Source organism: Hippopotamus amphibius, chromosome 4 (genome assembly GCF_030028045.1).
Source record: "Hippopotamus amphibius kiboko isolate mHipAmp2 chromosome 4, mHipAmp2.hap2, whole genome shotgun sequence".
Lineage (NCBI taxonomy): Eukaryota > Metazoa > Chordata > Mammalia > Artiodactyla > Hippopotamidae > Hippopotamus > Hippopotamus amphibius.
In genome coordinates, this window is record NC_080189.1 from 182252201 (window position 1) to 182276783 (window position 24583).

At 51.5% G+C, this 24583-nt stretch overlaps 1 protein-coding gene across 10 annotated transcripts in view; it reads right to left on the reverse strand.

Moving 5' to 3' along the window:
* BCL11B (BCL11 transcription factor B) overlaps nt 1-24583 on the reverse strand; it is a 95872-nt gene that overhangs the window by 65665 nt on the left and 5624 nt on the right. For 5 of the 10 annotated variants that reach the window (XM_057731639.1, XM_057731644.1, XM_057731641.1 and 2 more), the window contains one exon: nt 14196-14564. The exons of 2 other annotated variants lie outside the window; for them this stretch is intronic. In XM_057731639.1, coding sequence (XP_057587622.1) covers nt 14196-14564 — 369 coding nt within the window. The remainder of the gene's footprint in view (nt 1-14195; nt 14565-24583) is intronic. 3 more of the 10 variants (XM_057731647.1, XM_057731643.1, XM_057731645.1) reach the window with 1 other exon arrangement.

Here is a 24583-nt window from a genome sequence, read left to right on the forward strand (position 1 = left end):
AAGCCTGGGGTCTTGACCCTCCTGGGGTGAACCAACTCTATCCATAAAGAAAGCATCCCGTGTTTGCCGACTAGCAAAACTGTTAAGCCAGAGGTTTGGGGCCTTGCCAGAGGTGATTCCTATTAAAAGTCGAATTCAAGTCATTCAGCATTTGCTGGAATAAAGAATCCAAGCCTCTTCAAAAGAAAAACAACAACAAAAAAGTAAGATGAAGCCCCAACAGGACACTTGGGGCCTCCCATTTCCCCTGTGAAGGTACCATTTCAGCGCAGCCAGCTGTGTGCTCAGTGGGCCTAATGCCATTTTTTGTTAGCTTTGAGACGCGGGGTGGTACAGCGAACCGAGAATGTCCTCACCAGTGTGCTCCGAGCTCCTTCCTCCCCTGCGCCTAGCAAGACTGTGCACTTAAAGGCTGCCTGCTGTATGCATTCCTCCCCAACCCAAATCTACACTCCCTTTGCCCCATTCCTCTCCTGGGGCCAGACACCAAATGCCAGGAAAGATACCTCCTCTGGCTCATTCAGGTCAAGGACAACAACTCTGTATTAGGGTTCTGAACCACAGTCCCCAACAATAACAAGGAGCTGAGGAAGAGGCGGGCAGCTCCCCAAAATGAGTGGGGATGGGGAGAGGTGTTTCCTATTGGTATTAGGTCCTAAATTGGAAATTCAAGTCCTGGCCCTCACGCCCCTCCTAAATCCCCCCATTCTTCCCCCTTGCACTGAAAACGACAGGCTACACAAGTAGCTACTTGATTCCTTTCCCTTTTGCAGGTTAGTCACCCTGTCCCCGTGGACTAAACAAGAAGAGTCTACACTTTTATGATGTCCTTGCCATCAGCAATTACTTCACTCCTCCAGAATGGTTTGTTTTCAAGTCTGGACGGCAGAGGAGCATAAACAATTGGATAGCCCCATTTTACAGATGAAGAAAGGAAGAGATGGACTGGCTTGCCCTGGGCTGTTGAGGAACAAGCCCATTTCAGACTTGCAGGTCTGTGCCTACACCTAGGATGCTTCAACACGGCCCCAAGCCCATCAGCAACAGCAGGTACAGGTCACACGCCTAACCCAGACTCAGCTGCTGCCTGGGGAGGCCATGATCCTCAGAAAATCCTCTAAGAAAGTCTAGAATGCTCAGCGTCATAAAATTGAAGCTGCTTAACTGCACCTCCGGAGGAGGCCTCCCCGGGATCCCTTTGGCTACCAATTCCATGGGTATTTCTACACGATCCAGCAGACAAAATCTCCCATATTCAAGCAAATCTTACACACATGGCTCCTGATCAAGGCAAGGCTAGTCACCTGTGCCCTGCAGACCTGTCGCACGGCTCAGAACAACAGCATGCCGCAAAGGCAGCCCAACCTGCCACTGGGACACAGAAAGGTGTGTGTCCTCCCCCTAGAGGAGGGAGAGGACCCAGAGGAGCTGCGAGCTCTCTTCAAGGATTCTGAACGAGAACCTTCCACCACTCTGACTCAAGCCTTAAACAAAAACTAGAGGGAGAAATCACTCATAATTTGTATCATTGTTGAGTCCTCAAAATAAAGAAAACAGAAATAAGGTGGCCTCCCCATGACAGCCATTAAATCAGCCAATCACACGTTTCCCTGTCTTGCAAGCCAAACATGAACAACCACCACCACCACCACCCCGCCCTCCCTGCCCCCCACACACACCTTGCCTCCAAAAATCCTGAAATGGACATCTCTGTAAAGGAACTGCAGAGACCCAGGACGAGGCCCCTCGAATACACACCCATAATTAGTGTTTCATCTTTCTCTCTGTAAAGAAATCCGGTAACATAAATATTAATCAAACACGAGGATCTGCCTCTTCAGTCCTGGACCGTGACGAGTGTGGGATTGTGATCTTTACCCGTATTTACAGATATTCAAAGGCAGATTCTATCTTGTTAGAACTGTTATAAATGGACGTCTGAGAAATCAACGAGCAAGTTCAGGCAGATATGAAAACCTTCCTGTCCAGGACTGGCAGCAGCTTTGAGTTCCCAAGTGTTGAATTTGTTACCTCTTCCGCAGGCCTTTCAAAAAAAAAAAATGACAAATGCCTTCAGCAGAAAAGCTAGCTGCTCAAAGTTCGGGTAAACTAAATCTGAGATTTTTTAAGATCAACTCTTACTTCAAATGCCACAAAGGCATTGTTTACAAAATACTTCAGCCTTTGAGAGCACAGAAAGTGCCATATTAATATTCTGTTATGATTTGGGTCAGCCCAAACCATAAATATATATGTATATATATATTTTTGAAATTACCTTGACTCCTGTTACAGCAAATATATTCCGCTTGGTTCAGACCTATTTCTGAATAATGGAAAATAGAGACATGGTTCCAATTCTAGCTAGAAAAGCTGTCATGGTGAAGGTAAACTTTTAATCTTCTATAGGCAAACAGCATACATTTTTATTTCCAGAGCAACAGCTTTGGGAAAATGTTTGAACATCCTCTTAAGAGCTTTGCGGTAAATACATTGGGCGTCCAACCAATGCTTTTCTGGGTCTTTAAGGGCCTGTTGGAGTGCTTTAAACAATTGGAGGCCAATTTTTAGGAAGCAAAAATAAAGAGAGACTCCTAGCAAGGTGACCATTTGCATTCAAACTCTCTTTGGGGGGGTTACTGTAAGAGGTCGGGCTGGAAGAAGGACTGACATTAATTCCCTGTAATTCCAGAAGGCTTTGTGCCCCTTTCTAGTGGAGGGTTCCATTCCCACACAATTGGGAAAACACAAAATCCCAGCCCTAGGAATTCCCTCCAGAAAAGCAGACTCCCTCCCCTCCCCCGCAAAAACAAAACAAAACAAAACTCCAAAGAAAAGCACTTTTGGACAGGGCTTTTGGCCCCGGATGGACACAAAATGCACAAGGGAACTCTTGGAACAAGCGCCTTCCAACCGGGCCTCACCTGGACCTAGGGAACTGCAGGACTCTGTCGGGCCAAGGCGGGTCGAGTGGGGCGGTACGACCCTCCAGAGCATAGGCGGAGGAGGAAAGGGGATCCCCAGGCGCTCCCAAGACCTGGGACCTACGCCCGGGAAGGAATGCCACCCCAGCCGAGGAGGCGGTGCGGGGAGGGGGACCACTGGCAGGAGTTTTCAGGGGTCCTGAAATGCAATTCCCCACGCCCGGGAAGGTCACCAGAGCCGGCGCACGCCGGGGGTCTGGGGAGGGGGCGGCGGCGGCGGTTGGAGGAGGGGCGGCCCTGCGCTCACAAAGGGGCCCCAGGCCCGCGGCCTCCCCGCCCTTGACCTTGGGTCTCCGCCTCCATCCATCTCCGCGCGCTGCCAGGGAAGAGGGCTGGCCTGGAGCCAGAGGCGAACTCGCCGGGCGGCTTCGGAGCAGGGGGCCGCCAGGGGCCGGGGGGCGGAGGCCGGGGGGAGGGTCTCGGAAAGAAAGACTCAAGGGCTGCAAAGTGCTCAGAAGAAACCTGGATTCCAACTCCCTGGGCTCCTTCAGAAGCCGGGTCCTGGGGCGTCTCCAATTCACTGCTCGCCTCCGCCCCCAAGGAAAAGTTGCACGGACGCACGAAGGAAGCCCCCTCCCCTTGGCTAACCAGACGACTCGCCCGCCCCCACGCCTTCCCCGGACCCAGGCCGAGAGGGGGAGGGGAGCTGTCACGGGAGGAAGAAAGGAGCGCGCCTTCGCGGTGAGGCCAGACGCGGGCAGGGTCAGCTGCGCCTCCGCCCGCCCCTCGCCGCCCAGCTCGGGCAGCTGGCCCATTAAGCCCCCGAATTATGCATGGACCTGGAGCCCCCTCGGCCCTCCCGCCCATGGAAGACAGTCTACGTGCGCGGCGGCCAGGGGCCGGGAGGGCAGGAAGGAGTGGCTGATGGTCGCACAGCCGCGCGCCCGGGGCGCAGGCCGGAGAGGCCGCTGGAGACTCGGTGAGCGCGGCTGCCCGGCGGGGGCCAGACGCGCCCAAAGGCTCGCGCAGAGCCTCTGCACCCCCGGCTGGACCAGGGCCGGCCAGAAGAGGGGCACCGACCGCAGGGGAGGCCCCCCCAGAGCCGGCACGAAGTTGCCAGGGTGTCCGCCCATTTCCCCTACCGGGTCTGGGGGTGCGGGCCGCCCCCGCGCCCCTGCCTGAGCTCTGCACCACCCGCCGCGGAAAAGGCCCTTGTGGGCCTGGTCTTGGCAGGGAAGGGAGACTAACGGACCCCAACCTTGGAGGCCCCCCGGGGGGCGGAGCCTGAAGTCCCCCGCCGGCGTGGCAGGAGGAGCCCGCTCCCACGGGGGAGGGGATGATTTGCAGGTGGTGCGCACCGTCCGGGAGAGGCGAGGGGACTAAGCTGGGGGGTGAGGGAGTCGCTGGAGATCTGGAGAGGGGCCAGAGGAGTCTTACACGTTGCAACCGTCGGGACACACGGGAAATTGCATTAGTGGTGAGGCAGGTGGCGCCTGCTTTCATGGGAGCGGAAAAGGGGTTCAGTGTTAGAGTGGGGAGGATTTCGATGTCCATCTTCCCACGTTCCCCCATAATGCGCCAACGACCCAGGCCCCAAAGCTCAGGGCAGCCTCGCATCCTCTGGGAGTCAGGCATCCCCACAACAGGCTGCTTTTGGTGTATGGAACTCCGGTGCTCCGGGCAGCACGACCCGGACGCCAGAGGGTGGACCTTGTTTGCTGTTTGGGCCCCGTTTGTTTCTCTCTCCCCTTCCCTCCCAAGCAAAGATCAGGTCAGGAAAATTACATACTTCTTTTTCCCAGCGAATAAAGTCGCCTCGCCGCCTTTGCAGGGAAAGTTTTACAAGCCAGTGATGTCAATGATGCAGGGAGAAGACCACACTGTTTAGATTTCTTAATTGGCTGGCTTTGAACTCCGGGTGGGAGGGGAAAGAATCCACTGTGGCTCCCTTGGAGAACTTAGTTTTGTGGGGTCTACCAACCTCAACGGTTTTAGCCAGTTGCTGGGGTGGGAGGGGGTCATCAAAGGTGTGTCCTGTTTCTCCTTAAGGGAGAGGAAGAACCTTACACAACTGTGGTCACGCTGAGCCCAGGACAGGCAGTGCCGAGCCCCCAGCCCCAGAGGAGGACCCCTAGAACCCAGCTGGGAGCTATACCCTCCAGATGCCATGCTCTGGCCTAAGAAAAGCGTTTGAAATAAAGCCAGTGTTTTCTCCACTACTTTCAAGGATCCCTTTGCTACCTGATAGCAGGAGAACAAACCTGTTTTCTGGACACTGCTGGGATAGACAGGCGTCCTTCCTCTGCTCCATCACAGCCCAGGCACTGGGGCTGTAAGGCCGCGCGACTCTGCACATGTGGGTTCATCTTGGGTGGGAGAGGACCCATGCACCTGCTGGCACCTCTGACTCTGGATTCACCCTGCACCTAAGGCTGTGTCCACACGTGCAACCTGAAGGCCATGGAAGCTGCCCAGGATACTCAGCCAGGGTAAGCAGCCCTGATCAAACACTTCCTTGGCTTAGAGAACCAGCTGGCTGCCTCAGGCTGGGGGATGCACCCCACCCTAGGCTGTACATCCAAATAACTTCCTTCTCCTCTCCACATGAGGAGGGGTGGCTTCTGACTTCTCGCCTCCAACAACAGGCCCTTTTGTTGCTGTTTTTCCACTCAAAAGAGCCTGGGGTCCCAGTTGCCATGCTGTCTGAGCAGCAGCAGCAGGCAGCACCTCTCCCAGACCTTCCTTTCATTCACATGGTCCCACTTCTCCCTCCCAGGCCTCCCCCTCCCACACCCACCCAGCCTCAGCACAGACGCCTCCTTCCTGAGCACCCCAAGGATGCTCCAGATCAAAACCAGTGGACCATGAAGAGCACCCTAAGGAAACCCACTTAAAAACAAAATAAAGTGAAGCCTTGCCTTCTCCAAAACGGCCTCCCCACCCCTGAGTCCAGCTCAGGGTCTCCAGGTCCTGACCCACCCTGCCATCTGGAGCTCCTCCCTGGGCTCAAGTCCAGCAAAGCTGACACCCCTCCCTCCTTAGATCACTGGCTGCCACCTAGCAGTGCCTGGCAAGGATGGGTCCAGATTTTTGTAGGGCCTGAAGTTTGTACAACTGGGGCGGGGGGGGGGGGGGGGGGGGGGAGGTGTCCTCTTAACCAAAAAACAAACACCAAACCACATCTACAATATCAGGGACAGTGTCCAGAAGGGGCCTGGGCACTCAAGGGACCCAGAGCCTAAACTCCATCAAGCTCACCATGCAGCACCAATTCCCCCCAGAAGAATCTTCACAGCTTGCAGCAGAAAGAGACTCTGTTTATCGTTTAGTGTAATGGTTTTCATTTTCAGCCACCAATTTCTTCAAAGAAAACTTACTTCCTAAGCCCAATATGTAACAAATGAGGAAAGTCCCTGAGTGAACTTGTTTTACTCAATAAAATTAAACTTTTTGGCTTCTTAAAAGCAAAAAATAAAAAAGGGAAGGAAATCTAGGTGGAAAGTTGGAGCCCAGCCGCTACCCTGCTGCCAGGCTCCTGCAGCTGTTAGGAACCACTGGTGGCTCCTCCTTGTATTTCGGCTAAGGAAGCTCAGGCCCAGAGAGGGGTAGGGTCTGCTCAAGGTCACAGAGCATGCGGGCCACAGGTTTGGAGCCTGCCCCTCCCCACACTGCATGCGATAAGCCCACCTGCCTGTTACTCACCCTACCCTGGGTAGGGGCCAGCTCCTAATAAGACGGGTTTTGCACAGACAGCAGTAGGCACAAAATCCACAGACGTACCTAAGACGAGGCTGGGAGGTCCACTGTCCTGATTCCTTCATCCCACACTAGACCCCAAGTGCCATCACGGAGCTTCACCCTTAGGGTGGAAATCGGGAGCAGGAGGGGCCCGTGCCAGCCACAGTTACAGACCCCCATGAACCCCAGGGGGCCTGGGGTCCCTGGAGATGATCCCCATGCCACCCTGTGAAGGTCACTGGCTGGTAGTCAAGAGCCTAGTTTCTAGACACAACAGTGCCACTGACTCACAGGGTGGCTGTGCAAGGTGCCTAACTTCTCTATGACTCGGTTTCCTCAACTACAAAATGAAAGTAATATCTGATTTACTGCCTTAGTGGGGCGGAGACAATGGATGGGAATGTGGGATGAAATATGACGACGGGCAACACACGCCTCACCACAGGAAAGAGCATGACTGCCGGAGTTTACCCCTTGGGCCCCTGCTCACTGGCTGTGTGACCTTGGGCAAGTGACAATATCTCTGTGCTTCGGTTTCCTCTTCTGTAAAGTGAGGTTGCTAGGAGGATTAAATCGGTCAATACGTGTAAAGCCCTTCAAACAGTGACTGGCACATTGTAAGTTCTAATAAGGATGTGTTAAATTAAAAATCCAAATATGACAAACTCAGTCTTATTGTCTCCTCGGTGAAAAGAGGAATCCAAGCGCACAGGGGGTGACAGCCAGGCTGCCTTATTTATATAACTTACTGACGTAGAGCCCACTCCAAAGAGATTCTAGAGCTGCTGGTTATGCATTAGTCAGGCATGAAAATTGGCGGGGGGGGGGGGGGGGGGAGGGGGCCGTCAAATGTCTAATAAAAAACTTAAGTCAACTGCTAACTATTTACTGTCAAATAAAAACCCTAATAATAATAATAATAATCATTGAGGCTGAACGTTGGTTAGTTTCTCCACTTGGGAGCCCAGTGCCTTTTTCTCTCACTCTCTTCCTTTACGTTGCTTCCCCTTTCCTGCACTGTTGCTGGAAGCAGGGATCCACCCATATACATCACAGATAATGAGGTCCCAAACCTAACATGGGGAAAAAAAAGACCCTTTAGCTGACAGGCATTTTGTGTCTTCTTCTTAATTCAATACAACTTTCAACTACAACTCAGGGCTACAGACACGTTGTGTAGCTGCTGCCACTCTTTGCCACGTTTGGACAGTTTACAAAGGTACCTGCCGTCTCCTGCCTCCCTGGGAGGCCGGCAGGACAGGGACCGCTCAACCTCGTTTACAGGTTAGGACACCAGGACTCAGCGAGGGGAAATGGCTTGCTTCGAGCTGCAGGGCTGGGCAGCCTGGTGTGGCCAAAGGTCACCTGTCCCTATTCAAGATAACTGGGGTCTGGACTCAGCCCTGCCAACAACCAGTTTCACAAGTTCAGACAAGTCTCTTAACAGGCAAGAATGGGGAATTAGCAAAGAGATCCTTCCAGCTCAGGCCAGGAGGTCAGAACCCCCGTGCACCCCACTGGCGACTCTGTTATAACAGTTCAGAATCCACAGGGACCTAGTATATATCCATACGTTGTCTAAAGCAAACCTTATAACCAGCCTGAACAGGAAGAAAGAGTATCTCCATTTTACAGGAAACCGAGATTTGGAAAGGTGAACATTTGGCTGTAGGTCATACAAAACCCAAATTCCAGCCCTGGTCCGTCTGAAGTCACATTTTATTGCTTGCTTTTCTGCCACCCGCCTCTCTCAAACTTTCACCAGGAAGTATGGGCAACTGTATGAGGATGGCTGGGACTGTGCGTCAAGATTTCTGGGGGCCTGAGGGCTCCTGGCAGTATCTGCAAGGGTCATACCTGGGACAGGCTTCAAAGACCACCTTGAATGGGCTCTAGAGGTAGTGCCTGCCACCAATGGCTCCACCAGCCAGGCAGAATTAGAATACCTCTCCCTAAAAGCCTCCATACCCTGTGCTATCTGAGAAAGCCAGGCGGAACTGAGTCTGATTCTGCTTTGCTGTGTGACCTTGAGGAAGTCCCTTAACCTCTCTGAGCCCCAGCTCAAAGTGGGATTAGAAATTTCAGAGTGGGGTTAACAGTATCTGTTTCAAGACTGACATTTATTTCAAGGTGAGATAACCCAAGAAAAGCACCTAGCACGGTATGGGTGATCAGGTTGGCCCCCTCTTCCCCACCACCCACAGGCCCTGCCCAAGCTCTGAGGTCGGCCCTGCAATGCCCAGCACCCCAGCCTGAGCCCGGGGCCATGTCCCTCAGACAGAACACTCCACGACTCCTTGGTGCAGACAGAACTAATAATTAGCTGTCACGATTTAATAATAAAAAAGATAATACATGCCACAACACACATGGATTTAACTAATCTTAATTTGAAGGGAAAATAACAACTCTAAATATATCAAATGCAAGTTTTTTAAGACAACCTGCAAGTGGGGTTTATCTCCAGTTTCCAGCACAAGCGAGTTATTTAGTTTCTCCCACTGGCCAAGCTAATATTCTTTTTTTCACACTTCCTGTATTTATTTTTTACAGTCTGAAATGACTGTTCTCAGAGCAGCATGTAAATCCTCCAGCTGAGCAGAAGCCCTTTTCTGCAACACATGTTGTCCCTGGGACCCCAAACCAAAGCCCTGGGTTGTGCCCCGCCTGCTATGTGAACCCAGCCCCCCACCCCCAGGCACATCCCTGGCCCTTCCCGGTCCCAATAAAGACATACAAGCAGGTGGAGCCGTCACGGCAGGGACCTGCCCGCCACCTCCTCCAGGGGGACCTGCCACCTCCTGTCACCTGCTGCCTGTCTCCTGCATTTCTCCAGAAATCTGACATTTGGGATTTGGGGGGAGGAGCCAAAAAAAAAAAAAAAGGCAAAAGCTAATGGTTCGTACCTCCCGTGACAGCTTCGTCCGGTTACGGAAGGGGTGATAATACACAAACGAAATACCTGGGATTGGGGCTATAAGATGAGAATTCTAAGCAGGAATCTGGAGGGAATGACTGAGAGAGATAGCCAGAATCCATTTTCAGGATTCTGACTTAGAAAAGCAAGCACCTCATGCCGCCAGGCGGGGTCCACGCTCTTTGAAAAGATTTCTAGATGCTTCCACTTCTCAGTGGTCTACCTGAGGCCAGACCCTGTGCTAGATGGGCGCTTAACACCCTCATCTCCTTGAATTCTAAGCGTGAAGCCAAAAAGGTGGGTGCAGATGAGGAAACTGAGGCCCAGAAAAGTGAAGTGACTTGCCTGGGTGAGTGCGGGAATCCCACCCCGGCCAACGAGCACCAGAGCCCGTGCTCCTTCAACCCTCCAGACCCCACCCCCAGGGCGACCTGCCCTCGGAGCTGTCACCCTATGACAGTAATGTGACTGAAGATAGGCGAAGGAGGGGCGACACACCGGATGGGACACATGACAGTCGTCCTGAGGTTGTTTCTGATGGTGGCATCCTCAGGACCCCATGGAAGTGTCTCCCCGATCCCAGGGAGACCTACAGTCACTAACACCGGGAGATGACGGAGCCAGGGAGAGAGCAGAGCACCCGTGACGGAAGGGCGCTCATACCTGTAGCACACGCACCGTGCACCAGGCACACATCATTTAAATGTCACACTTATTGTTAAGTACGTTCCCAGATGAGGAAACTGAAGCACAAAAGGTCAAGTCACACTGCAAGAGGCTGGCAGGCAGCAGGGTGGGGCTCAGACTTGGGCTCTCCAGTGCAGGCCTCAAACCCAGACACCCCAAAATCCACCTTCTCCTCACCCCTCCCCAAGACGCCCATCCCAGATAACAGCTTGGAGACTCACACTCCTTGGAAAGCCTGGACCCCGCTCATCTCCCCTCCAAGGGTTTACTACTCCTGCTCCCCTTGATGGAAGGGCCCCCGAACTCCATCCAAACCCTCCACAGAAGCGAGGAGAACGCAGCAGAAAGGCATCTGAAGGAACATAAAGAAATGGCTATACAGGCAGGCACGTATCAGATGCCTGCCCCTGAGTCAGACCTCCAGCCAAAGCCCCTACCTCTGACCAACGCCAGCCCTCTATCTGCAGATGGGCCTTGGACACGAGCTCCAAGGACCTCCTCTGCCCACAGCACACGGTCAAGGCCCCGGACCTCGACCGCACACATCAAGGGTTAAGGCTGCTCGCACTCTGGCCGTGTCCCCCAGGCAGGACAGAGCAGCAGCCCAGATGGCCACCCTCCCACCATGCTCAAACCACTGGGGGTTCGCCTCTGGTGGGGCGTCCAGGGCTGGGGAAGAACAGTAAGTGCTCAGCTGTTGAATGAATGAATGAATAAATGAATGCCCTCCAGAAGACAAGGCTTCAGAAACATTCTTCTTCCACTCTCATTTAAAAAAAGGGGGGGGGGAAGGAATAGTTAACTATTCCCTTTATACCCATCTGCAGAATACCATCCCAAGGAAAGGGTCCAACCCTGGTGTAGCGACTGACAGAATTCCAGTGTGGTTCTCACCCTGGGGATGCCCTTAATGGTGGAAGAGATCCCACATATTTACAGGTCAGCCCTGCCCATCCATCTCTGGAGCCCGGCGTCTAGAAGCACCTGGCAAGAGGAGAGTTGAGACATGCCTGTCTGGAGCACACTCGGACTGTAGGCTCCAGGGCACCTTGCTTCCGACAGCCAAGCCAGAGGCGAAGTCCCAAGCGTCAGCACTGCCCCCCAAACCAGCTACCGACAGGGGCCAGCCTTGGGGACTAGACAACTGTGGAGCACGTGCGGGCCAGAGCATCCCCTCGCAGCCACGGCCAGGAAGCAGGAACAGGAGAGGCCTGGGCGAGGCCAGCGGTGCCAGGGGCTGGGGGAGCAGCTGTGCGGATTTCCGGAAGCCCGGGCGGAGAAGCGCCTGTGATTCCTAGTCCCCTCTTAAAATATAAAGACTCAATTATCTTTGAGCAGCTTGCTTTACACATGAATTGACACATTTATTTTACAATAAATAACTGAAAGTTATCTGTGTTTCCTTTACTGTTAATCTACACAGAGAAATAATAAACAGGGCTTGTCTACAAAAATGCAACTACTGCAGTCCTCAGAATTCAATTAAGCTAAAATAATTAATGCTCCCACCATATTAAAGGACTTTATACATTTGAGCCACTGAAGTTTTATTCTTTAATCTTTCTTTTTTTATTAAATTAAAAAAAAGAAAAGAAAAGAAAAGAAAAGTTGGTGCCAAAGTAGGGAGGGGCAAAAGCAAAAAGGGAGGCTAGGAAGGAAAAAGCATGATAGGCTGTTAAAACGGAATGGCCGTCTTCAGCTGACACAGCATGGAGACTGTCTTGTGCCTTTGATTAAAATAACATTTTAAATGCTTTGAACAAACATATCTCTTTAGACTTCTAAGGGATTCTTTTACATATTTCTTCGAGAATGAAGAAATCCATTCGTCCTGTTGCAGAACAGAAAAGGCCAAGAATATCTTTCGTCACACACAGAATAAAAATACCGTGAGCTGCTGCAGTAATACACCCCAAAAAGAGGGGGGACTGGTGGGGGAGCCGGGGGTGGGGGTTGGGCGGGTGAGGACAAAGCTGCCTTGGAGATTAACTTTGCCTTTTATGAAATCATATTTAGCCACTTTCTTAAACAAACCTGCCCACAATGATCTTCAGCCTCTCACTGGAAAATACCTCCAATGTGAAATGAGGATTCACATGGGATCTGGCGAAAGCAGAATCCCTTCCACTGAAACACGAATGGGGCCCATGGCATCGGCAGAAGCCACCCTGGAAGGTCTGTGTGCACTGACGCCAGGTGTCCATTACCACTGGTGAAAATCATCCCTCAGGCGTCAAAGAAAAGAAACACAGACAAAAGGGGCCTAGACCTTTCTCGATCACGGCTTCGGCCCTAACGAAGGAAGGATCACTGAGGTCTACACAGCTCTCTGAGAAACCAGGGTTTACAGGACTTTGGCCTGAACACGTTAGACACTTTTCTCAATGCCCCTGGCAACTTCAGAGCGTGGGAGATTTCGTGCTAGGACACCCACCAGAAGGCCAGCCCCACAGGCCAGTCTGGTTTTACGGGGTCTCCCCAGGGCCCAGCCAGTGCCTGCAGGAATCTGTGTACCACCGCAGTCTCTCCACAGGAGAGAGAGTTCATTAATCCCACTGCACAGATGGTCAAGGGGAGGCCCAAGGTCACAGAACCGCCAGGTGGCTGCCACAGAGCAGCTGGGCTTGCTGCATCACGCTGACTAAATGTTTCCTGGGTGATGGGGGGGGGGGGGTGTCCTGGCCACACCCATCTGTCCCACCCGTGGGAGCAGAGTGCCCCAATTCCAACAGGCTCACCCCGCAAGGAGCACCCAAAGCCTCAGCCCGTCCAGCCTGTTTTGGCTTCCATGATCAAAACACGGTGTAGATGGATACACACTCTTCCCAGCCGGCCACCTGCTTGTGCGCTGCAGCACCAGAAGGGACCCCTAGGAGAAAAGCATTTATCGAGCCTCTGCTCATTTAAGCCTCACACCAGACCTGCCAGGACTGTCCCTCCTGGTGACACATGGAGACACTGCAGCTCGGACCCTGAAGGAGGTGGTCCAGAGTCTACCGCAGAACCCTCACCTGCACACTGATAGCGTCTTGCTGCAGGACAGGCTGCCTCTTCTAGGAAACACATGCCAACCAGGGCCCTGAGCTCAGAAGTACGAACCAGAAGCAAACACTCTGGGATGCATGGAGCAATGGCCCCCTGGAGGAGGCTGTGGTGTGCCATTACCTTGACCTAGAGAGGACTTGATGCAAACTCCCTGTGGTAAGCAGACCTGCCAGAGGACATAAGCCACTACACCTGTTCTTCAGGTGTCCAGGTGGCTGGCCATGCGGGCACGCCAAAGGGTGTGGCCACCCTCCCCCAAGGGGCACGTGCTCCAGCAAGTTCCTACAAACCCCTCCCCAGACCCACCCCTAGGATCAGGCCTCTTTTGACAGATGGGAAACTGAGGCCAAGAGAGCAGAGGAGAAAGGTTCCCACAGGCCTTGCCCACACGCAACCTCTCATGAAGCCTCACAACACCCCTACAAGACAGGTCTCATTCGCTCCATTTCACAGACGGGGAAACTGACTTGTCCAAGTTGTAAAGATCAGATTCCAACCCAAGACTGTCTGGCTCCAAAGCCAGAGACTAAGCCAAGAACACCAGCCAAGGGAGAGCCAGCTAGCCTTCCGAATGTCCATCCTCGACTCCGGGCCACCTATCAAGCCCCACAACGTACCCTATAGCCAGAAGCAAAGCAACCATCAGCCCGCTGGGCCTTTCTGAGCTCCAGGCCCATCTCCTCCTGAGGGTCACCTGGATGGTGGCCCCTCGGCAAGGGCGAGCCCACCTGGTGGCCCCATCCTGGTAGCCCCCAGGCCCTCCCGGCACCGACACCCTCGGACAGAGGGTGAGCCCCCAGCACAGTGAGGAGTGAGGGGCGAGGGCGGGTCTGGGACCCAAGGGGTGGCTTCGGCAGCGGCCAGGCGAGTGCGACATTCCATACCTGCAATGTTCTCCTGCTTGGGGCAGATGCCTTTCGTGGGGGAGAGCAGGTGGTCATCTTCATCAGGGGTGACCTGGATCCCAATCTCCACCGGCTCGGACACTTTCCTGAGCTCAGAGCGTGAGGAGGGCGGCGGGCTGCCCTTGTCCAGGCCTTTGTCGTAGCAGGCACCCAGGCTGCTGCCACACTGCTTCTTCTTGTGCTCTATAAAAACCAGGATGTCCCCCAGGGGGAAGTTCATCTGACACTGTCCACAGGTGAGCAGGTCAGGGTCGGGGCCACCCACCATCAGCCCCAGGCTGCTGGGCTCCTCTATCTCCAGACCCTCGTCTTCTTCGAGGATGGCGGCCTCCACATGCTCGGGCTCTGCTGGAGAGAGAAAGGACAAAGGGAGGGGGAGGGCAGAGAAGACAAGATGGGCTTAGGTAATCACAGGCACCCATCGTTCATTCCAACCCGTCCCCACCAAGAGGCTGGCCCCTCCGCTGCAGGATGCTAGAGCTACCACATCCTCCCCACGACTCCTGGACGCAGGGGGTCCGCCATCCTGCGTGCGACAGATGGGCAAACTGAGGCTCCAGGAATGGCACTGCGGCTCCCAGAGGTGGTCACTTAAGTGGTACTGATCTTACTGCTTTCTAAGTTTACTTCCTGCCAATCTCCCCCCAACTCAGCATAAGGACACACACATGACCACTTGCACATCCACACACATCCTGGTTTCACCAGAGACTGGGCCAGCCCCGACCTGGCAGTGTCAGCCAGAGAGGTACCTCTCAAACTTTGCAACATCTAAGAATCACCAGGGAGCTTCGAAAACCCCCGACGCCCAGGCAGCACCCCAGACCAATTACACTGAGAGCCAAACGTCAGGCTGTCTTTTTTTTTTTTTAAGACTCCCAGGTGACTGCGATGGGCGGCCAAGGCTGAGAGCCAGAAGCCAGAGCTGTTTCTCCCTGCTTGGGCTGGAGTTGCCCCCCCCCCCCACCTTTCATTCACATCGTCCCCATTCATAAGAGTACTGCTTGCATTCCTCTACCTGAGACCTGGCTACACACCAGCAGGAAAACAGAAACCCAGATGGGCGACCCGAGGCCAGTCCTCATGAGAGAAAGAAACCCACGGGCTCAGAAAGCAACAAGTGAGTGTTGGTTCAAAAAGAAATATACAAGGAAAAAAATTAAAAAAAAAAAAAAAAAAAAAAAAAAACAATGCAGGGAAGAGATGCTCAGAGTCGGCTGGCTGAAGGAGGGAGCCAGCTTTCCTGCCAAACACCCTGCTCCTGGTCAGACTTCCATCGCTTTGTAGATTTCCCGACACTCACCAACTCCCCACTGTCCTTTTTTGTTTGTTGGTTTTATTTTCACTCCCAGAGAAAAGAAAAGAAAAAAAATACATAATTCTTCAGACTCCAAAAGCGTTTCTTGGCAGATGACAAACCACACTTTCAGTGGGCTGTACACGTTCATATTTCTCTAGCAGCCGATACATCTCCTTTCATTTTTTTGTAGGGGGCACAGGACCCAAATATTTTGAAGCTAACAAACGCCACCAAAAGCAGCAACCCCCTCAGGGAAAACTGGGAGATGTGGCAGCCAAAAGTATCATAAATAAGGAAGTGGACAGTGAGGTTGCATCCTTCCTCGGGGTCTGAGGAAATTCGGGTGGAATTTTTCGAGAGCAGATGTCAGTAGTCATGTAGACAGCGCAAGTGGCGGGGTCTTCAGAGAAGCGAGAGGGCGGCCAGAGGTCTGAAACCCGAGGAGGCAGGTACATTTTAAGTTGTATGGTATTTAGGAAAGGGTAATGAAAACCACAGAAGAACACAGGGAAGAAACGGAATGGAGGAAAACACATTCCGTGGCAGTGAAGTTATTGACGGGCCAGAGCCAAAGAACAGATAATTTAAGGAAAAAATTCTGTGGCATCTTCCATCCTACATATAAATCACTGTTCTGCATTTTCTGAACACAAGCTTCTTCAGGGCCTGTGAGAGTCCATGTGTAAGACCGAATGGACGGCACAGGACACGTAACACGTATGAACTAGGCATGCACGGTGCACAGGTATTGCTGAGAAGGGAAGTGACAATTTGAGATCCCGCCTGTGCTTATAGAAGAGCAGACAGAGCCCTGGATGAATTACACGTAGAAACGCACTGGAAACGTGGCCACACAAAAACACCCTGCAGATGAGGAAATCCGAAATCTCTTGTCTGCGTACCTCTAACAAAAAGAACCTATAAGGTAAGAGAAACAGTGTGCACAAAGGCGGCCCCAGAAACCATTAATTACACTTTAAAAAGAAATCCGAGTTTACTTAAAAAGGAGTTGGAAGACAACGCTACATAATTAATTTACCAATTTATTTTATGAAAAGATGCTTTGCTCTGCTTAAAATGTAATCACAACCCTCACGCCAAACAGTGGTTCTAGGGGGAACCGGGTTCCCGTGAACGGTTTGTCAGAATGTAAAAGGTAATTATTCGGTGCCTCTTTTCCTTTTAATGATCTAACATTGAGCAATACTGTTTATATTGAAAAGCTCGCACCTTTAATTACCAATTACATATACATAATTTCAGAGCCAAAGGAGAGGGCTGTGAAAACAGTTCTTTAGAAATATAAGGATGTATTGTAAGCCATTTCTAGCGAAGGAACTCTAATAAATGGGAGGAGGATGTCAAAATATTGTTTTGTTAAAAAAGAGAGAGAGAGGGGCACAAAGGAAATGAGCTGAAAAGCAAAAAAAAAGGACAAAATGAAATTGAGAATTCAAATGAGACAGGGGTGAATTCTGTGGTAGGGAGGGTGGAGGTACCCACGCCCTCCTGAGCCGGCCTGGCACCCGCTGCATCCTTAAAGGGCATTTGATAAAAATAAACAAAGATAACAGCTCATCCACCCAAATCCCAACTTGATCATCCTTCCTGAGGATGGGGAGGTGTTTTCTGTCGTCTAATTTCATCTTTGGTTTCCTTGTTTTGGTTTTGCTTGGTTTTGCTTTTCATTAACTTTTTTAGCGGAGTCTATCCGTTCTCCTGGTGGGAGTTTCGGGAAGAAGCATGAATAGCTCCTCTCTGCTGGGAGGTTTTAAGCTACATAATTTCAAATTTCTTTTCTCTTTTAAAAGAAACACAGACTACTTTAAAAAACGAGCAAAGGTCACACAGGCCTGTTCATAAGCATCCCTCCCTCTCCCCTCCATCTTTTTTGCTAAGGACTCTGTACCAGCACTTTTTCCTTTCTCTTCTTTTTTTTTTGTTTTGTTTTGTTTTGTTTTGTTTTGGTACATCTGATATTCTTTCCTTTCTCTGGCAGTCTCAGCCTTTTCACTTTCCTCATGCAGCAAGCCCTTGTGAGCCCCAGTAACTGAGTTTGAAAGCATCCGAAGCCGTTCACTGGGCTGCAGGTCTAATTTCTGCTTCCAGCCCCCTCGCAGCCAACCGGCCTGAGCAGCCAGGTTCCGCTGGTCCCGGTCCCGCAGACGGCTCTGAACTCGGGTCTCCAGACCCAGGGTCCAGCTCACTGCCTCCTCCAAGGGTATCCAGGGAGAAAAGAAACAAAAAAAATCTCCTTCCCCTCTCACTTGCAGTGGTGAAAGTAAAACTCCTTACATGGCAGGGGGTGTTCACCCAACTCCAAGAATGGGGTTTCCTCTGCCTACCCACTGGGGTGTGGAGCTCTGGGCTTTGGCTGCTGCGGGAGGCACGTCCCAGGAAGGTAGCAACGTCACCCTGAACCCCAAGACTGTCCAAGTTTTAGGTCAGAGCAGGTGGACCAAGACAGCTGGCTGAATCTCATGTTCAAGGCCTTCAGAGACACCCCCAAAGACGGGCTGTGGTTTCACTTCCGCTGGCAGGCGGATACCGAGCTGGGCGTGTGGGGTGCATGTGTGTGCGTGTCCGTGTATGTGTCCCTTCTTAAAACCTTATTGCTAATAGAAGAAATAAAAGGAGAAAGAACCACTTGCCCCAGCTCAGAGAAGGGCAGAGTGAGACGGGCCTGCCCCCTCCTCCGCCGCCCCAGAACCCTCCCTCCTCTGACCTGCAGGCACCTAGAGGGAGACTCACAGCCCCACGTAGCCTCAGAACCAGTCCTCTGCTGGGACACGCAGAGTGGCCCAAACTGCCACACAGAGACGAGAAAGCACCAGGAAAGGGAAGAGCCACAGACAAACAAAATAGCCTCTCAGATGCCCAGACCCTACAAAACAGCCCCTCAGGCTGCCCTGTCCGGCAAACGCAGGCCTTTAAAAAAAGAAGGCAAAGATGAGGTATTTTCCTCTAAGAGGATTTCTGCTTTCATGCAAAGCTCCCCAAGTGTCAGGCAGCCCTGGAAAATCCTGCTGCCCTCACTATTATGAGCCGAATAAAGTCGAAGGATCGCTAAAATGTTTGACTCATTAAGAGGAAAAATGAATGAATGCAGCAGATGACTTGTTCAAATGTCAGGTATCAGATTGGGGTAGGTTCTGAAATGTGACATCTGAAAGCACGTGGACAAATATGTATTTTACACACACACACATTTACACATTTGTTGTAATTTTCCTTTACAACAAAACCACATTTACTTCACAAGGAGAGGCCTCCTCCCAGCTGATAAATGCATTTAGAAGCAATGAACCCCCAGGTTTGCAGATAATAATGGACACCGTTGTTAACCGGACGGGGAAGCACTTGATCCTAAGACCCGCTCGCCCATGCCTGGCTGGGAAGGAATTTGGGCAGAAGACAAAAATGGAAAGACATCATTAACACCGGCCCGGCCAAGCAGCCCACAGGCCCCTGGCAGCTGCAAAGGCTTAGCGAGCCTTACCTGGCCAGTGACCCACCCCACCCCCCCAACACACGCTGGACTCCAAGGGCCCCGTCCGCCCTGGGTCTCCTCTAACAACTGCCCCTGCACCTGCCCTTCGGGAAATTCCAGCCAAGGACCCGGCCTCCTGCTGTCCCCAGAGCACAGTGTGTGTGCCCTACTGCACACACAGCACACAGGCCCCTGTCCCCTTAACCCTGCACTGATTCAAACCCAAATCTCCATCCTTCATGGCTAAGCCACAGACCAGGAGAAACCTACGCAGAATTATTGTTTCAGTGGTGGGGGTGGGGTGGGTAGGGGAAGGATGTGGGGGGAGGGGTGCCAGGCTCTCAAAATCCTGTGCCACCAACGTCACAGCCGCCATCCTATTTGTACGCGTGTTTACAAGAAACGTTGAGCATCCACCCGCCGGAGCGCTGCATCCAACTGGAGATGTTACACCTGCTTCCTACGAAGACGGAGCCTTTGCCAGCCAGCCCGTGCTCACCAATAATCTGCAAAGGGACCTTTTCACTCTCCTCCCCGCGAACATTCAGGGACGGGCTGAGACCCCAGGCAACGCCTGAACGCCACCAAAACTCTCACTAGACGGAGCACAACACTTTCTGAGCTGCCATCAATGTTTAATTTATTGGATCCAAGAGAAAATAACAACCGGGGCCGCGGGTGCGGGGGGTGGGGGGGGTGGGGATTGGGAGAGAGAAGGAATCAGTTCTTGGTGGAGAAAATAATCTGTGACTTGATGACGCTTAAAGGTGCGACAAGAGCTTTATGAAGTTCTGGGCACAGAGGGAATCACGCAGGGCCCAGCAGCGGCGGAGGAGTGGGAGATAAGGCGGGAGCCTCAGCCCAGCCGGGCACGTGTTCCGACCCCGAAGGGTTAGGAAGCAGCCGAGCCCCAGCCCCGTTTGCCCACTGAACTCCTGCCTCCAGGCAAGGCCGCGAGGAGGGTGCAGCCGGGACGGTCAGAGGCAGGCCCCACAGAGAGATGAACTCTCTCTTCCCAGACCACCTGCCCTCCAGGGAGAAGGGCTGAGGACTGCAGCCTGTTCCAGGGGGCACCCGGGCCCCGAGCTTCCCCAGCGCCCTCAAATCAGCTGGAGGGACGGGTACGCACCAGCCACCACCCCCACGAGGCCCTGTCTACTCCATGCCAGACACAGCACACGCCTCAAAATGAATTTTTCAAGATTCCTGACATCTGGGCAGAAAGAAGGATGTCGGAGCACACCCTTATCTGTAACGTGCATTTCCCTTCCCGTGAAAATGACGGGGGGTCTGCTGACTGGGACCATCACCAGGAAGGCCGGGGCTTGGCCTGCATTTCAGGAAGGCGGGGATTCCTGATCCGAGGAGAGGTCTGGGGTGCAGGAAGAACCCAGCCAGTAGATTCCAGGCCAGGAGTTCTGAGAGTGTGAGGAGCACCACCATACACACACACCCCATATACACGCCCCCTGCCTGGTCGCAGGATACTTTAGCACGTTAAAATCAGCTCCCAGAAAACTACCCTAACTTGCTCCATGGACTTAGTCCAACCTCCCCCCTCCCCCACTGCATCCACCTCTCCAGATCCCCCAAAACCAAGCTCTGGAGGCTGGGTCTCACACATGCAAAAGCAGGAAAAAGACTCCATGAACAAGGAAAGCAGCGTTCAGGTGTATTCACTGAGCCCGTCCACGACTAACAGATTACTAAGAAAAAAGTCAAGTCCACGATACCAAAGAACGGAGTGACCTACGTTTTGAGAAATAAGATAGTCCTTTAAAGAAAAAAAAAAAAAGGAAAGGTACAGAAATCTTTCTAAACACATGCAGAAGATTCTATAAAACTGCAAACGGCTTAAATCTTCAGAGACACAACAGAGCTCATAATGATGTGATATAGAAGCATTCTTCGAGGCCCAATGAAGAGATTTGTTTTATTTAATGCTGTGCTTTTTCAAAGGTGCTAAACAGAAGAAAAGAAGGACCATCCGTACAAGACGCTGAACTACAAGCCTTTAACGGGAGATTCTCCGAGGCTGACAGCAAACTAGCAAGAGTGGAAGCTGCTCTCAACATCTCATTTCCAAGGTAGAAATTTAAACATGATTCCCCTCCTTTTTTTAATTCTTAGCAGTGCATCCATTTCTGAGGTACACACTCATCAAAATAACACTGGCATTCAACTTTCTTGAGTCATTTTTGCGTGCTGTTTTAGCACAGAAGTCATTAGAACATTCTCAAGTGTATTTGCATTTCAGCAGTTCAGCGGAAGGGGGTCGTGAAAAAGTTGTATAAAACAGAGGATTTTTTTTTTTTTTTACTTTGAAGTTACCTAATTTTGTGTGGTCTGGGATTTCATTATAGTACCAGAGCTCAGGCTGGCTAATTCAACACCCAAGCAGATTAGCAGCTGCCTCGGCAAAAGAAATAAAGAATGAATTTCTTGAATTTCAGCAACTACACAAAAGACTTGCATATGTCAAAATGCCGGACGAGAGTCCCCGTGAATGTAGCACCATTAATCAAACCGCGATCTGGTGTCGCTTTTGCCAGTAAAAACGATGCTCTTCCCCTCACCCCCCTCACTGGCTCGTGCGGAAGACACACGAAGTGTGTCCCTCTGCTTTCATGTGTCTCCAAATAGCCTGCTCTCGGCACTCTTTATACACGCCTGGGGAAAACTACTGCTCAAGGGAGGCGGTCAACAAACGACTTTTCTTGGGGAGGGGAGCACAGCTCGGGTAGATCTCATTGACATCTGGCTCTGTGGGAGGGAAGGCAGATTTGTGGGATGGGGAGCAGGGGGGGGGGACAGAACACACAGGTCCCCAGGCCCGCGCGTGTGAGTAAATAGACCTGGAAAGTGACAAAGCCACACTCAGAGCAGCCGGGTGACACGGACATTCATCCCCGGGCTTCTGCCGTGCCCTCTCCCTATGAAAAAAATATGCCAGTGGTCCCAAAGCTAACACTACCTTCAGATGCTCAGCCGGCATCAATAACTTGACCATGGGCACGGTCCCCAAAGAGCATTTACTTTCCCTTGTCCTCCCAGATGTGACAACAGCATTAAACCTAGTCCAAAGTCCTTGGAGAGTTTCAGCTAAAGACAGGACCTAAGCGGAAAACCGGAGGGTCCTTCCTTAAGCCATAGGAGATGCAAGAGCTAGTCCCCAAAGGTCAAGAACCCCATCTTCACCCTCCCTCATATAATTTTTTCCTTCACACATTGCCGTATCTGTAGTGTGTGTTTAGTTACAGCTTGTGAAACTCCCCCAAGTTCCAAGGCAAAGGATTGGAGATTTCTGAAATGAATTTTTTTTGACCGTCTTCTGCAGACCAGAGGCCACTGCCCCGGTGCAAAGCTTCAAGGTGACAGTGACGCCTCGTCTCTGAGTTGTCAAATGAGCTCGCTGCCGCAATATGCTTACAACAGGCTCGATTCAAACATTAAATGATGTAGAGAAATCATCAGATAAATTGCGCGCCCTCTGTACTGGAGAGTGAAGGCGCTTTCTCCGGCTGAAGACAGCGCTAGGCTTTTGTCTGACCTAATTTATTTCTCTTTCAGGTTAGAATAAAGCACTCCTTTCCTGTCGCCACGTAACCTCTTCTGCGCATATACTGAACTCAAGTAGAAGACTCAGGGTTAACTGTGCTGTCTGCAGATTTCTTGAACTTGGAGAAGACATTATAGATCCAGAAATCCCGTGATCAAAAGCACACACGTTCTCCAGCATGAAATTACACCGTTAGGGGAGAAGTCATCTCATTAAAAGCCATCCATTAAGGGCACCGTTTGGGGTGAAAGGTGTTAGCAACGATGGGTCTAGCAAGGACATACTCCTTCCAAACAAAGTTTTACATGTTATTTGAGTTGGCATTTTATCTCTTTGGGGAATGGTGCTATTTCCCTTAGTACAGTGGGAACATCACCTAATAAATGGAATTGAGGACCCAAGTGTTATAAAATCTGAGCTGAAAGGATTTCCATTCATCAAGCTGTTTCAGACACACGACTCCCCAAAGCAGCGGCAGATCCCAGGGTCTGTGACACGCAATACAGGAATGGACAGGACGAGGTTCCCTCTTCCCACATCCCCTCGCCCCATCGGGCACGCCTGGACGACCTAATGGAATTCAGAAAGTCAAGACCACAGACTAACTGGAGGAAACACACCCGTTCAAAACCAACAATTGTAATTGTTTAAAAAAAAAAAGATTAAAAGAAAAAGAAAATTGCCCCCATCTGCCTAAGCGAGGGCTTGTAAATCAATGCCGATAGCTTGAAAATAGATTTCTCAAACTTATATTCTCATTTCGTCCTGCTCTGACTCTCTGCAGGAAAATCAATATTACAACTTCACACTTAAGACATTTTGCAGCAACGTAAACTGCTCTCGCGGCTGATGGAAGCCTGGTCCCGGCCCCTCGCAGCGGCGGCTCCACGCATGACACGGGCGCCGAGCTCCCCCTAGCTGCCGAGTGGCGCCAGGCGCCGCTGGGCGTTGCAGCCTTGAACCAAAAGCCAATTCAACTGAAAGTTTATTTTGGAAAGTATTTTCTCACAACAAGCAACAGAGAATGCAAAGCGATCGGAGAAAGGAGATGAAAAGGAAAAGGGGAAGGCAGGTGCAAGCCGTGTTCTAAGCCCAAAGACACTGCCAAGAGCTCGATTCTGGTGCTGGAAACCGGTGCGCTCTGCAGGGGGAAACTGATCAACTGCTTTGCATGCTTCATCTCACCTGAAACAGGATGCTAATTACTGTCCGGTGCACCCAAAGTTGCCCTTCCTTTTGGTCACTAAGACCCATCTAGCCCTGCACAGTGGTCAACAAAGCGTCACACCCAACCATCTGACCTCAGCCTCCCTCCGTGTTCCTAAGGCCAGCTTCACCAAAGCAACTGCATTCACTCCAGCACTTGAGAAATGACGCGTTTTCTGTTATGAAATATTTTGAAGGCCAGACAAAAATCGCCAAGGCCAAAGCACACACAGAGGGCCACCTCCCACCCACAAAAAAAAAAAAAAAAGAAATATGCCTCTGTACATAATTTTCATGGAGGGAAAGGCTACCCTTTAAAAATATTAGGGGTTGTTAAAATATGCTCATGGCTGTTTTCTCTCAGGTGTGAATTACAAATGAATAAAGTCAGCCTGGCATAACACCTTGGATGAACACATTTTTATTCTCCCTTAGAATCAGAGCAGCTGATTTATATCACACTTCTAATGATATGGGGTTCCCTTCTGTGCAGAAAGGAGACAAACCACTCCCCCCACCAACTACCAAAAAGAAGAGGGGCCCAGGTCTGATGAAATTTATCAGAGGCCCAATTTTGAAAGATATGTGGACACCTGGAGATATACTCTACCCTGGGGCGTTAAAATAACTGTAAGCATAGCGGCCTTCAAAACATACAGCTACAGCAAAACCTAATTTAAAAGGCAACCATGGAATTAACACGGTTAGCCTAACTTCCGCGTCAAATCTTGGGTCTCTAGTTGTTTTGCAAAATCGTGAATTCATACAGAAAATTACTAATCTTCCAAGGAAACCTGTTGGTGGGTTGTTGA